The sequence below is a fragment of the Leopardus geoffroyi genome, chromosome B2 (assembly GCF_018350155.1).
Source record: "Leopardus geoffroyi isolate Oge1 chromosome B2, O.geoffroyi_Oge1_pat1.0, whole genome shotgun sequence".
In the NCBI taxonomy this organism is placed as follows: Eukaryota; Metazoa; Chordata; class Mammalia; order Carnivora; family Felidae; genus Leopardus; species Leopardus geoffroyi.
Genome location: NC_059332.1, coordinates 23,324,363 through 23,337,688, shown reverse-complemented (window position 1 = coordinate 23,337,688; position 13,326 = coordinate 23,324,363). Strand labels below are relative to the sequence as shown.

General features: G+C 40.2%; 1 protein-coding gene across 6 annotated transcripts in view; it reads right to left on the bottom strand.

Annotated features, from left to right (window-relative positions):
• Positions 1-13,316, bottom strand: part of LYRM4 (LYR motif containing 4) — a 172,704-nt gene extending 159,388 nt beyond the window's left edge. The window contains exon 1 of one of the 6 annotated variants that reach the window (XR_006717078.1): positions 12,967-13,316. Coding sequence is in view for 3 of the 6 variants with exons in the window: in XM_045497538.1 (XP_045353494.1) it covers positions 12,967-13,052 (86 nt within the window). In the remaining 3 variants the exon portion in view is untranslated. The remainder of the gene's footprint in view (positions 1-12,966) is intronic. The other 5 variants (XR_006717079.1, XM_045497538.1, XM_045497537.1 and 2 more) reach the window with 5 other exon arrangements.
• Positions 13,317-13,326: the final 10 nt, after the last annotated feature.

The following is a 13,326-nucleotide window of genomic DNA, read 5'->3' as shown; positions in this document are numbered from 1 at the left end:
CCCTCCCAGGAGGCTGCCCAGCAGAGTCTGCCCAAATTTACCAAACACCTTCCGGGATTTCCTTCCTTTAGAGTTTCAAATTCGGGGATAAAGCATTAAGTTGCCACTAAACGCTGTGCTTATTATTTCATGTCTCCACAAGTTTAGAGGGCCACTATAACTAAAATCTGTTCATTCTGGGTTCGAGAAGGAAAGAAACAGAGCACTGAACTTGAATACATTGCGAGTGCTCGATACACATGTGTTAAATGAGTAAGAGACAACGGGATCAGGTTAGAGGATCAAAGGTTTGTTCTGGCTCCAGTCTGGCTACAAGGAACTACTTTCTCAATTAATTTAGCATTTTCCTTAGTAAAGGGCAATGGTGATTCTAGATAAGAGATGCCTCTGCCTACAGAAATGATTTGTGGTTAAAACAACATCACTGTTAGGGATCAGATGCTGGGGAGCGATAATCATATAGGGAAGATAATTTGTATTTATTCTCAGACTGTGGATATGCAAAAAGAAATGGTATGAGGGCATTAAATGAATAATTATGGTTTAAAACAATATACATTTTTAAAGATTTATTTATTTATTTATTTTGAGAGAGAGACAGACAGACAGACAGACAGATGTAGGAGGAACAGAGAGGGAGAGAGAATCCCAAGCAGGCTCTAAGCCATCAGTGCAGAGCCTGATGCAGGGCTAGAACTCACAAACCATGAGATCATGACCTGAGCTAAAATCAAGAGTTGGTTGCTTAATTGACTGAGCCACCCAGGAGCCTTGGTATAGAATATTTATAATTGTAATGAATTGATTACATAAATCACTTCAAACTAGGTGAAAGGGGGATGTCTAAATCCACCCAAAAATTACCCTAGAAACAAAAGAATATAGGGGTAATAGATGCATTAATGACATCTAATGAGGCATCTATTAAAAAAAATAAATAATTACTCTGAGAACAGATACAATGAACTAATAGAACATCGATGAACAATAACTGGCAAATTAAGTAAATTAATATATGAAAGACACATTAATTGGAGAAAGAAAAGTGAGATAAGTGTATATACAGTGTTGCACATTAAGTTAGCATGTAGGGCCAAAGAGGTGCTTTCAAAGCATGCCTGAAATGTCCAGAAACTCTCCTGAAGCTATACCACTGCACACAAAGGCACCTATAGAAAATGTCCTTGTACCAAGGAGGCAGTGCCTCTGAAATGTGAGGCTTCATCTGGAATGGTCTTTCTCCTTACGATTACATTCTGCTAACTGAAACTCAAGTCCTTCTCTCTAATCCAACATATTCAACCAATCACGAGGAACAGCTAATTCTATTTCTCAATACATCTCAAAACCAGTTTCTTCTTTCCATTAAGCACCATTGCTCAGTTTGGCCTTTAACATCATCTGACTAAACTAAACTAATGCCATTACCTCCTCACTGGCAACTGTATATTGTCTCCTTCATGTTTAGGGTGATCCAGCTAAAGGTGTACCTGGAGTCTGGTTGAAATACCTAAGGGCTTTCTGCTGTCTAGTAACATACCCCAGCAGGCTGGCATGCAGGGTTCTGTCATCTGTGGTCCCACCTCTATGATCTGTCTATTCTTACCCTCGCCTGCTGTCATCAGTGGCATCAGACTGCTGGCAGTTTCTCACACCTGGCACCAATTACACTCTTTTTGTTTTTTGTCTTTCCCACCCATGTCCCCTCTGCTTCTGCTTCCCCTTCACCAGCAAATCCCTACTGAATCCTCACAGCTCAGACCAACTACCATTGCTTTCTAAACCTCACTCCCCTTTCTGGACAGGCTATGTTGCACCATCTGTCTGCTTCCACGATGTGCTGCTCAGTTCTCTATCAGCACACTGCCACCACAGTGTTGTAAAATCCTCAGTGAGTGCATTACTGTATGCACTGAACCGTGAAGCTCCTCTCAGGTAAAGATCATGTTCTGTTTATCTCTGTACCGCCAGCAGGGGCAAAAGGTCTGGCACACGGCAGGTATCCAAAGAATGTTAGCTGAATGAAGGCTCAAACCATCATACCAAAACTATGTATTACCAAATGGGACTCCACAGTTTAACTGAAATGGTTACATGACTGTTGGCTACTACAAATCCCAAAGATTTGGCAGTTGGATAGTCAGTATAAAAGATCACTATGTAGTAGCTAATTAACTTGTATCTGCTGAAACACAGAAGTGATTTTTGGAGTACCTGCTGTATGCCAAACATTCTGCTAGAAAGTTTTGCAATGTCAGCATTCTCAATTTACAGACACTGTACTGGGGAGTAAATAACAATCACAGAGCTAGTAGCTAGTTGACTTCAAATGTGAATACAAGTTTGCTTTTTTTTTTTTTTTTAAAGTAATCTCCATATGCAACATGGGGCTCAAACTCATTCATGACCCCAAGAGCAAGTGTGGTATGCTCTACCAACTAAGCCAGCCAAGGTATCCCCGAAATAAGTTTCTTGATTCAAAGGCCAGGAATCTTTCTCTCTTATATATATATTTTTTAAGTTTTATTTCTTTATTTTGAGAGAGAGAGACAGCAGACAGAGTGAGTGGGGGAGGGTCAGAAAGAGAGGGAGAGAGAGAATCCTAAGCAGGCTCTACGCTGCCTAAGCAGAGTCCAATATGGGGCTTGAACTCATGAAACTTTGAGATCATGACTTGAGCTGAAGCCAAGAGTCAGAAGCTTAACCGATTGAGCCACCCAGGCGCGCTGCCCAGGAATCTAAGTCAAGACTGCCTTGCTCATGATTCTCATTCATAATAGTGAAAACAACATTTAAAGCAAATTAGTTCAGGAATGATAACATTAGGGAAAGAAATAAGGGGTAAAAGAAAATAAAGGAGAAGACCTAGCATCAAGTCATTGCAACTTTTGTTTCTCTTTTGTCATGAAAGACATTTCTATGAGCTATTTTTTTTTTTTTTTGTTTAAATCTCAAAGTATCTGAGTGAAAAAAAACTACTATACTTTCAAAGACAATTCCAATAAGTGGTGATGAAGCCACACAGATAATCAAGATATCACAGTGATATACATTAATTGTGACTTTGGAAATTCTAAATCTGATTCTCAAAATTGGAGGGGAGAGATCAACTGAAAGAACCCTATTGAAGGCATGCCTATTGCTAATATAAACAAAAGCCAGGAGGACCCATCTTAATTTAGCTGATTCTTGCTAAATCCAGATATTCAGTTTGATCCATGTAACTGATCTAGTTGTATTACTTAATTTGGTTTCTGAAGGATTTTCCTAAATTGGCTAGGAACCACTTAATTGAAAACATAAATGCTAAGACATATATAAAAGTCTATGATCTGATGAAATGGGATTCAGTGTCAGCAAAGGGGTCATAGAAGACAAGAAACAGGAGATGAAGTACCTTCACCCAAGGCAAAGTAGTCATAAGGTTACTGATGCAAGTCATTAAGAGGCAGGCAATTTTCTATGGTGCTCATTACAGCAGTTTTCAAACAAAATGTTTTTAAGTACACTTGCATTAAAAAAAAAGCATACCCTAGTACAACACAATAATTTAAAGATACTTTATGGAAGTCCTATTGACTTATAATTGTATTTTGTGTTCTAACTTTACTTTCTTACATATTCTCTACCTTTATTTTCTCTTTGCCCTGCTTTTCTCATTTATTATTTTTTAATTATAACAATTATTTCATTTTATTGTGTTTTATTATATGTATTCTTCCAAGTTTTAAAATGCTTTAGGGGCTAAGAGGAAGTATAAATAGAGTAAGTGCAATTTGGAAATTCTTATAAACTGCACTCAGTAAGTCAACAATGACACATAGATCTAATAAGTTTTTAACACTTCTCTCTACTGTTAAGGGTAAAAAATAATACATTATCTCCCTCCGCCATTCAGGCAGGTGAATATCTTAAATATTTTCTTCTCTGAGTTATCTATACAATTTTTACTTATTTTTCAAAATCATGATGACTCAACATGGCAGAACTTAGCAACCATGAAAGAAAAAAAAATTAAAAAAAAATGTTTTTTTAACATTTATTTACTTTTGAGACAGAGAGAGACAGAGCATGAACCGGGGAGGGGCAGAGAGAGAGGGAGACACAGAATCCAAAGCAGGATCCAGGCTCTGAGCTGGCAGCACAGAGCCCAACGCGGGGCTCGAACTTGTGGACCGCGAGATCATGACCTGAGCTGAAGTCGGATGCTTAACTGACTGAGCCACCCAGGCTCCCCGAAAAAAAATTTTTGTGGGGGATTTCAAGCGTATTCAACAATAATGAATAATCCTTCTTTGAAGAGTCTAAGAAGCTATTATTCTTTAGCACAAATGAACTGTCTCTAGTTGTTGAGTTGTTGTGGAGCTTTATAGAGAGAAGGGGTCAGGTAAGAACACTTCTAATAAAGTGCTACGAGCTGACTTAGGAGTTCAAATTTAAGACTGAATTTGGGAAGAACTTAGAAAATTTAATAGTTGTCTTTTTCTTTTTTATTGCTCTCCTCCTCTGTAACTTTCATAGCCTGTAATATAATTCACAGAGAGGTATGATTTGTTCAACATTTCTGAGCAAAACTGTCATCTAGCTGTTTATTACAGAATTCTGTGGTTATACATGGTTATACATGCATTTCAAGACACAAGAGGCAAAACTTTTTACGGAGGGATGGGGGGAATCCCAACAATCTTGCTAAAAATAGCAAAAAGCAAAATGCAACACTTAATGCTCGCCAACCTGAGGGCTGTCCCAGGTGGCATGAATGCATGGCTCTAAACTGAGTGAGGGAAGAAGAGGTGCAAAATAACAAGAATTCCTGGGTAATTTCCCACACATCAGAAACTTCTGGTTAAAGGCAGGTTTTACTTTTTTTTTTTTTTCAATATATGAAATTTATTGTCAAATTGGTTTCCATACAACACCCAGTGCTCATCCTAAAAGGTGCCCTCCTCAATACCCATCACCCACCCTCCCCTCCCTCCCACCCCCCATCAACCCTCAGTTTGTTCTCAGTTTTTAAGAGTCTCTTATGCTTTGGCTCTCTCCCACTCTAACCTCTTTTTTTTTTTTCCTTCCCCTCCCCATGGGTTTCTGTTAAGTTTCTCAGGATCCACATAAGAGTGAAAACATATGGTATCTGTCTTTCTCTGTATGGCTTATTTCACTTAGCATCACACTCTCCAGAAAGGCAGGTTTTACTTTGAGAACAAAGTAAAGAATGTTTCAGTGGGGAGGCTAAAGTTATCTTTATAAAAATGAAAAACATATTTAAGGATTTAAAGTTTCTACATGAGAACAGATGTACGAAGCTACAGCTGAAGTCAACGGTAGGGCCAGAGAACTGACACAATCACTGTAGCATTATTTTCACAATATCTGTATGATATAGGAGTCTGGCAAAACATCCATCTGTGTGACAAGTGTCTCATTCAAAGCCACTACGTTTAGCAAATCTCCAGTGTTTGGTCACTGTTTCAATTTGCATTTGTTTCTTCTGTTGAGTTTCTTGAGCTGTCCTATGTGTACATTTCTTAGGCCCAACCATACTATGATCTTATAACTGCAAGGCCATCTTATATAAGTTATATAGTTATAACTTATAACTAGCCCGAGGCTCTAGTGCAATAACATATATTCTATGAAAGGCCAGGAACTGTTAGAAACAAACTGATTTGTCCAAAGAATATTTGGCAGTAAGGTCTTTAGTAGAGCTTTCCTATCTTAGAAAGGTGTGTTAGAAAGAAAGGTGTTTTAGAAAGGTGCTTAGTGTTAACACTATTCACGTCAGTTAGTATTATTCACCTTACATTCTTGATCAATCAGTAGCACATGGGGCAGAAAAGGTTGTTAATGTGAAAAGATCTGCAACAATGAGTATAGAAACCTGTGAAGTAAACCTTCTACTTGGTTCCTGCTGTGTCCAGAAGCTCCAGGTTCCATGTCCTCAGCTTCTAGTTCAAAGAGAACAGATTACTAAATAGGAATCATTATTTAGTCCATTTGTTAAGACTGCAATCAGGCACTTCAATAATGTTGCCTTCAATTGTGTAGCAGGTAGTACTGGAGACCTGACATTTATCAACAGTTAGCAGTTTATCAGTCACGAAACTAAAGAGTCTATTTAGCTACTTCAGCTGTAAAAGAAACCATGAAAATAAATATCTTTGGATTGATGTTTCTAAAACTTCTGAAGGTCAAGTCAAGGATGCATGGGGTTGTAGGAATTTTCCATGGAAAAGCGTGGAGTCATAGAAATAGCAGTGCACTGGGGGCTGGGAAGCTTTTTAGCTCCTATTCTGTCAGTTACCAGCTGTGAGACCTTAGTCAAGCTGTTTATCCTTTCTGTCTTTACTTTTCTTTTAGACCCATTTTATCACTTGCTGGCTATTTTGCTGAGCACTTAAAGTCATCTATGATGGAACTCCAGTCTAATGCTTCAGCCAGTTATCTACCTCTGGTTCTGATGTGCCCTTGTGTTTTACTTCCCCAGTACCTCATCGTCTGTGCCTGGTGTGCTCCTCCACCCATGTCTACATGCCCCCAGCTATGGAAGACACCAAGTGTTGGCTGGCCCAGCAGTCATTCCCAACTCTTTTCTCTTGCTGCCTTCCACTGCAGAGCCTGGAATAGCTATATCCTCATTTTCCAGCCTCGTGCTCAGCAAGCGATAAAACTGTAACAGAGTCCTGGTCAGTGCTGTAACCAGAAGTTCACAAGAAAGGTTGCAGGCAAGTTTACCCTTTCCTTGTGAAAAGAAAACTTACTCTTTCCTGTTTGGGATATCCTTCTTTCTTCTTCTTGCCTTGCATAAAGATATGATATTTGGAACCTTGACAGCCATTTCCAAACATCAGGCATATGCATGAGAGGAAAATGAACACTCAGACATGTTATCATCTAGCGGCTAAATCAGTTCAAAGAGCTACATACCTCCAGATCTTCTCTATGTGAGAATAAACCCTTTACTTGAGTACTGTGTAAAGGTTTTCTATTACTTATAGTCAAAAGCATTCTTAATGATATCTATTTTTAAGGTGGTGTTTATGGGGTCAGCCTTTCCTCCTTTGTACTTTACTGATAAACTCCTGGTGATACTATGAAAATTAGTGAAGGGAAATCTTATTTAAAATGCAGGTGAGAAGTCCCGTAGGGGGACTGCTCACCCATGAACTTTTGGTCTAGTTCACTTTGCTACTCCAGCGGAAGGAAGGAAGGAAGGAAGGTTTTCTCCTTGCCCAGCAACAGCCCTGCCAAGGAGAAACTGCCACGACTCAGCCAATAAGAAGCCATCGCCACCCTCCAATAGTCTTTTGTTCCAAGCAGCCTCTACCAACCTCTTCCTTTTTCTCTGTAATGTTCCTCTCCTGAGTTCTCCAGACTGGCTGGCCTATAGTTTGTCACAGCTTGCAAGTCCTGAATCACAATTCCTCCGCTATTCCAAAAGGAACTCATTATGCTGGTAAAATAAAGGGGCTCTTTTGTTTTTTAAGGTCAACAGTACTTACCATTGTCGTACCATTAATGGGAGGCTAATTTTGATTTGCAGCTCCTACCACAGTGCTTAGTGTTACAGGAACTACATAATACTCAAAAATTTACCAAAAAAGAAGTTCTGACACTCAGTTTGGTAAGCACATGGGCATTATTTTTGCTTTGTCTCACATTTTAAAATATTTTTTTAACATTTAAAAAATTTTTGAGAGAGAGAGAGAGAGAGAGAAAAGCGTGAGTGGGGGAGGGGCAAAGAGAGGGAGATAGAGGATCCAAAGCAGGCTCCACTCTGTGAGCACAGAGCCCGGATGTGGGGCTTGAACTCACAAACCGTGAGATCACAACCTGAGCTGAAATCTAGGGTCGGACGTGTGAGCAACTGAGCCACCCAGGTGCCCCACATTTTACAATATTTTTAATGTGTAATAGCAAAATGGCTGATAAAAATTACCTCTGAATACAATTTCCTCTTGCTTTTCAACAAATATTCGTAAGTATATACTAGGCAGTTATTGTGTTAAGCACTAGAGATACAGACATAAGATAGGAACGGAATACAGGCATTCAAGGAACAAATGGTTGAGACAAGTACACCTACAACTACAATAGTATTTGATATGTATAACAATAAATCTGACAACACAGTGCTTCCTCAACATCCACTTACTTTCCAGTTTATCCAGACACTGGCAATCAGGCATGGCACGAATCATGTGAACTTCCCAACCTTCCCACATGGTCACTTCTGTCACCCTAACTGATGAGAAAGTGTTCCCCCTCAAGTCCCAGGACCAACCATGCTGTCAGATACTCTGCCTCTCACCTTTTGTGCGGCCCCACTCTCGAAGTTATCCAAACTCCCATATCACGTTAACCAGATTTCCTGCAGTGGCGGGTTGGTCTACACTCACTGTGGCTGTTTACTTCCTTCTGATTCACTTCTCAAGCCCCACAATCTGGGTTCTGCCTTAGCCACTGGCACTGCTCTGGTAAAGGTCCCTAGAGATCTCCATACTGCCCAAAACAGGGACCACATTTCCATCTTTATTTATTAGACCTTGCTAAAGCAAGTGACCCTGACCACAACCACTTTCCCCAAACATGTGACTATTTTGACTTCTGTGACACTACTCTCTCTACTTGTTCTCTTCTCCCTTTTAGACATTAGAGTACTTATTCAAGTGTGGCTCAGGGGCCACTGGGGGTCTCTGAGACCTTTCAGCAGCTTCATCAGGAAAAGTATTTTCACAATATCAAGAAGATATTTGCTTGTTTCTTCCTCACTCTCTTACGAGTGTATGGTGAAATTTCCCAGAGGCTAAATGACATGCGATACAGCAAGAGGCTGAAGGCAGAAACAAATAGAAGAATGTACTCTTCTTTTATTAAGACGAACGTTAAAGAGATTTGCAAAACTGTTGAATAATGTCACTCTTGCCACTAATTTTTAATTTGGAAGAAAAAGTTATTTTTCATAAAAATGTTATTTATGTTTGTGTGTAATGGGTTTATTATTTCGTTTAAAGATAGGTGTTTTAAAATGTTTTAGTTTTAATTTTTAATACGATTTTGATAACTATGCTGCACACAAAAAAGCTCTTGGGGTCCTCAGTTATATATAAGAATGTAAAAGGATCCTGAGACCATTAAATTTGAGGATCATATCCTTAGACTATGTCTTCTTGGTCTCCTTAAGTGGCTCTTCTTTGTCCTTAAGTGGCTCTTCATTGTCTAATTCCTTAAATTTTGATGTTCTCTAGAACAGCATCCTTAGCCCACTAATTTTCTCATCATATACCAAGATTTCTCAGTCTTAGCATGTTTGACATGTTGGAACAGATAATTTGTTTTTGAAGTTTATTTATTTATTTTTGAGAGAGACAGAATCCCAAGCAAGCTCCATGCTATCAGCCCAGAGCCTGATGTGGGGCTTGATCTCACAAACCCTGAGATCGTGACCTAGCTAAGATCAACTGGACACTCAACTGACTGAGTCGCCCAGGTGGCCCCAGGTAATTCTTTATTATGGGGGGTTTTCTTGTGTTTAGCAGCACCCCTGGCCTCTAGCTATTAGATGCTAGCAGCATCCTCCCACCCAAGCTGTGACAACAAAAATATATCCAGACATTGTCAAATAAAATTGCCCCCGGTTGAGAGCTACTGCCCTAAATACTCTTCCTGGAAATTTCACCTAATACCAAGATTTTAATTCCTCTTAAGATAATAATTCCACTTACTGGGTACTTACTCTGTGCCAGGCATAATTGTAAGCACTTGACATGTATTAACTCATTTAAACCTCTATCACTGTATGAGAAATAAATCATTATCTCTGTGTTATAGATTAAGAAACTGCAAAACAGAGACGTGAGATGACTTCCCCAGGGTCACACAGCAAATAAGTGATGATAGTAACTCTGGCCCTGTTTGCTCCCCTGAGCTGTAGATGCTTGTGCATAACTGCCTTTGCTGCACATCAGATGACATTTACTCAAGATGTCCTAAGATGTATTTAGGAGTCTTCTTGTCATAAGACCAGCTATTTCTGTAAGTCAGTTAATGGCAGAACTTTACACTTAATCTTTCTGTGCCTCCTCTTAACTAGTAGCCTGGTTGTGATTCTAGACTCTGCTTGGATTCTCTTCCTTCTTCCTGAATCCAACCATTCATAGCATTCTAACACTTTTATCCTATATTAAAATGCTTTTTTTTTTCTCTATCATCCACTATTCCTGCCTTCATTAAGACCCTAATCTCTCCTCAGCACCGCTGTAATGAACTTCCATTTGGTGTCCTTGTATCTAGCTCTCAAAATTATCTTCTACACTACTGCCAGTGATCTCCCTAAAACGTAAATCTGGCCATGTCTCTCTCTGGTTTAAAATGCTTTATTGATTGCCCGTTAGCTAAGAATAAAGTCCATGTCCAAGGCATGGTGCCTAGGTCCTTGAATACGTATGTGGCCCTTTCTACCCTTAGTCTCATCCTCTGTCACCTCATGAATCACACTTAACTCTTCAGAAATTAAACAGTCTTCTGCTGTTTGTTGTTATCTGAACATACTATGCTGCTTTGTGCCTTTGATCCAATATATTCTTGATTCTATCCCCTGTGCATGCCCATCACAGCACTTAACACAGTTTGCAAAAATGGTTTCTATAACTGTGTCCCACAAAGGTCTGTTAAAAAAGCCACTGATGGGCCTTGCTGAGCCCAAAGCTCTCATCTTTCTGTATCTAGGTTTTGGTATGGCAGAGGCAAAGTTTTTGGAAACACTGAAGTAAAATGACACTTAGGAAAAGGACCTGTTTAGATGGAGGTGGGGTTGTGGATGAGGGAAATTAGGAAAACCTCTGTCCTGAGAAGGTCATGATTGAGCTGAATCTCAAAAGAGGATGAACTCAAGACAAGACTGTTTAAAGAATGTTTAAAGACAATAGAAAGAACTTTACAAGGGGGAAGGGGATGTCTTTGAAATTCACAAGACATAGCCTTAATATACAAGAAGAACATTATTTTGTAAAAAGTACATTTGTTATCTTAGACATACTGGTAGGAATCTCAGGTTTTAGGCCCATGATTTCAAGAAAGTGTAAAATGATTACCAGATCCCTACAGTTAATATATTTACATGTATTTAATAAATTTGGTTCAAAAGCATTACTCAAAGTATAATTTGAACAACTACTTTCTAAATGTCTATTACTTTACAGTGGCTCATACAGAAACTCATTTCCAATTTTCTGCCTATGAGCTTTGAATGACTTTCCTGCAGTTTACTCCTGTTGACTTGGCATTTATTCACTGGATAAAACTTTGCCTCAAGTGTAGATTTCACCACCTGGCTCATAAATCATTTCCGAATGGATTTTTAGAAATGTTAAGAGTCCTTAGAGATTACCTAGTCCAACAGGCTAATTTTACAAACAAGAAAATTGAAATACTAAGGTTGAGCGACTTGTTGAAGGTTATATATTCTCTGAGGGCTCGTACTTGACTTTTCCACAATGTGCTTTCTCATCTACGCTATCCCTGCTGCTGTCTCTTCAGTGTGTGACCTGTGTGCCTATTCCTAATTCTTGCTTATGCTCAGTAAACTTAAATGACAAAATATCTTCTTCCAGAATGTAATGTAAATAACTGGTTACCATTTATTCACTTGCATATTTTGTGGGTTTCTTCAATAGACTTGGTGAAGTCTTGGTGCTAAGTACTAGGTTAATTTTTTGTTAAAAATTCTACCAGTATTCCTGATATTTATAAACCTTACCTTCCAAAGGCAAAGTCATTAAGTAAAACCATGGTCTCTCATGAAATGTTTCTTTCAGCCATTTAACTGGGTAAATTTGGTCTCACTGGTATGGTCCAGATGTTCTCAAATTTATAGGATAAATACCTTTACCATGCAGGTATCTAAAAATTAGCCACTGCTTGAGAGGTTTAGTGTTCCCATAACCTACATTGTACTGGGTCTACTTATAGGGCCTCACAGCTCATATACTCACTGGGAGGGTGGCGCCTATCTAACCAGATCTTTCCACGGGTAGGCTCTCTCCTAGGACACTTGGCCTGGCCAATCACCCAAAGTCAGATCTCGCCTAAATATGTCTCATACTCAGACAGGATCAGGTAGTTGGTAGGAAACACCAAATCTGATAGGACGCAGAGACAGAATCCATACAGTAACGATGGGTCAGAAGTTATAAGGAAGCAAAAAAGGAAGCAGAGGCTGGGAGGTAGACCAAAAAAATATATGACGAGTATAAGGAACTCAAGAGCATATATGAGGAAGGGGCAGGCACGGAGAAAGTCGTGCAACACATTGAGGGATGTAAGTTTAGACTCTCATCCTTCTGCTACTAAGATTTTTAAGGCTGTATCCCCATTTTATGAGGCCAAGGGAAACGTTTCAGCTCCTGGAAGATTGTGAGATTTTCGTTCCTTTACCGCTACTTGAATTTCCTTTACAAACCCTGCCCTCGCCCGACCCCCTCCGCAAAGCCAGTGCCCTAAGTAGAAGTGATTTGATTCTGATTCTTGCAACCAAGAAAGCTAGTTAAGACACGTAGGCTATTATTAAAAAAGTGGCTAGAGCGAGTCTTCAGCTTGCGGACATGTGCTACTGACTGCTTACTTCCACTATCAACTCTTCCAATCCTGAAGCTCTACACATGCGACAAACGGGTCCTAGCTTGAACCCTTGCAGTTTCCACGTCCACAGAAACACACTAGTAACCACACTCCCAGAGAACCACGGTATTCGATTTGGGGGAAAACTTCACAGTATTTGAACCTATTCTTTAATACAATAAAGGGTAAGCCCCCTGCTCTTCCCTGAAGGTTTCAGAGAGCTACGCTGGTCGACAGGGGCACGTTTTTCGGCGGCGGAGCCTTTGCATCCCCATTCCAAAGCCTCCGGCGCGGGACAGGAGCTCCCCGCACCCCGGACCTCCCGGCCCTCGCCGCCCACTGGGTCACCTGTAATTGTAGGCGCTGAAATGCTTGCTTTCTCTCAGCATCGCCCGGTACAGATCTAACACTTGTGCGCGGCTGGAGGCTGCCATTTTGAAAGAAAAAAAAAAAAAAAAAAAAAAAAGGGTCCTTTTTGAGGAGGTCCCGAGTTTACCTAACCCACAAAACTTCAGTCTGTGCAAAAGCTCGAGTGAAATGAAATAAAAGAAAATGCAGTGGGGCTCGGTCTCGCTGGCGGGCCGCACCTCGACCTAGGAGAACACCGGCCCGCACCTCGGGGCGCTGGGCGTCGCGCGCCGCTGGGGAGGCGGGCGCAGGCGGGCTTCGGGCAGCTTAAGGGGGAGGTGCCGACAGGGAGGCGTTGCG